Below are 1343 nucleotides of genomic sequence, written 5' to 3' on the forward strand. Positions count from 1 at the left end.
GGTCAGGGGATGCGGGAGGCCGGGCCGTGAGGGGCCGGGCCGGGAGCGGAGCAGGCGTACGCGGCCCGGGGAGGTCAGTGCCCCTCGCAGCGGGGGGCTCTGTGCCAGTTTCCCGGCCCCACGCGTCCCTTAGGGCCGGGGAGAGGGTTGCCCCGTTGCCGGCTGGCCGGGGGCGAGCTCCCTTCCCTTCTCCTCGCCTTTGCGTCCCTGTCCCTAAGGCCGAGATGCAGTCAGTGACTGGGGAGCTGGCGTCAGAGCCGCGGGAAGGCCGGGGGGCCGGGGCTACACCCGGAACCCTGACTAGGTTAGGAATCGCAGAGATCCGGGAGGAGAGCTCTGTAAGCCTGCGTTTGCCTGCTGCAGGATGAACGTCGGCGTGGCGCACAGCGAGGTGAACCCCAACACGCGGGTGATGAACAGCCGGGGGATCTGGCTGGCCTACGGCATCTCGGTGGGAGTCCTCCACGTCGTGCTCCTCAGCATCCCCTTCTTCAGCGTCCCCGTGGTCTGGACGCTCACCAACGTCATTCACAACCTGGTCAGTCAAAGCGCCGCCCGCTTTTCCCCCAGGGCTGCCGAGCACGCAGGCGGGCGTCTGCTGGGCACCGCTCCCCAGGCTACGAGGAAGGGGACGGAGGGAAAGGCAGGGGGGTGGGCACTGCAGCTGATGAAAGGCTGTGAGCTCGGGGAGCAGCACAGAGACGCGGCTGCCCCGGGCTCGTTGTGCATCGCCTCTCCCCTCGAAACCTGCAGGTGATGTACGTGCTGCTGCACGCGGTGAAGGGGACGCCCTTTGAGACCCCGGACCAGGGCAGGGATCGCCTCCTCACACACTGGGAGCAGATAGACTACGGGACGCAGTGCACCGCGGCGCGCAAGTTCCTCAGCATCTCCCCGGTGGTGCTGTGAGTGTCACTGAGCGAGGATCGGGGGGGCCTGGGGTGTGCGGCGGGGGATGCCAGGCTTCTGTCATCATGGCCACCTGGCACGGCCAGGTCCTGAGGCTGGAGTGGGTTCCTCAGCTGCGAGGCACCCAAAACCCCCTCAGTTCAGGTGGAAGGGAGGGCAGGAGCAGCACAGAGCTCACCCAATCTCTCCCCCAGGTACCTCCTCACCAGCTTTTACACCAAATACGACCCCGCGCACTTCATCATCAACACAGCCTCCCTGCTCAGCGTCCTTCTGCCCAAGCTGCCCCAGTTCCACGGCGTGCGGGTCTTCGGCATCAACAAGTACTGAGCCCCGGCACTTCCAGCGGAGAGGCAGGGACAGAGAGGGGACGCCGGGGCAGCACGACGCGAGGCACTGGCTGGAGAGCCGGGGTGAGGAGGGCTGGGTGCGGG

General features: G+C 67.2%; 1 protein-coding gene across 1 annotated transcript; it reads left to right on the forward strand.

Annotated features, from left to right (window-relative positions):
* Positions 1-349: 349 nt before the first annotated feature.
* LOC104128279 (ORM1-like protein 2) lies at positions 350-1337 on the forward strand. Its single transcript, XM_009641038.2, has 3 exons — positions 350-538; positions 754-905; positions 1104-1337. Exons 1-3 carry the CDS (start codon positions 365-367, stop codon positions 1237-1239), a joined length of 462 nt encoding a protein of 153 aa, XP_009639333.1. The 5' UTR covers positions 350-364; the 3' UTR covers positions 1240-1337.
* Positions 1338-1343: the final 6 nt, after the last annotated feature.

The sequence above is a fragment of the Egretta garzetta genome, unplaced genomic scaffold (assembly GCF_000687185.1).
Source record: "Egretta garzetta isolate BGI_Z169 unplaced genomic scaffold, ASM68718v1 scaffold926, whole genome shotgun sequence".
Classification (NCBI taxonomy): Eukaryota; Metazoa; Chordata; class Aves; order Pelecaniformes; family Ardeidae; genus Egretta; species Egretta garzetta.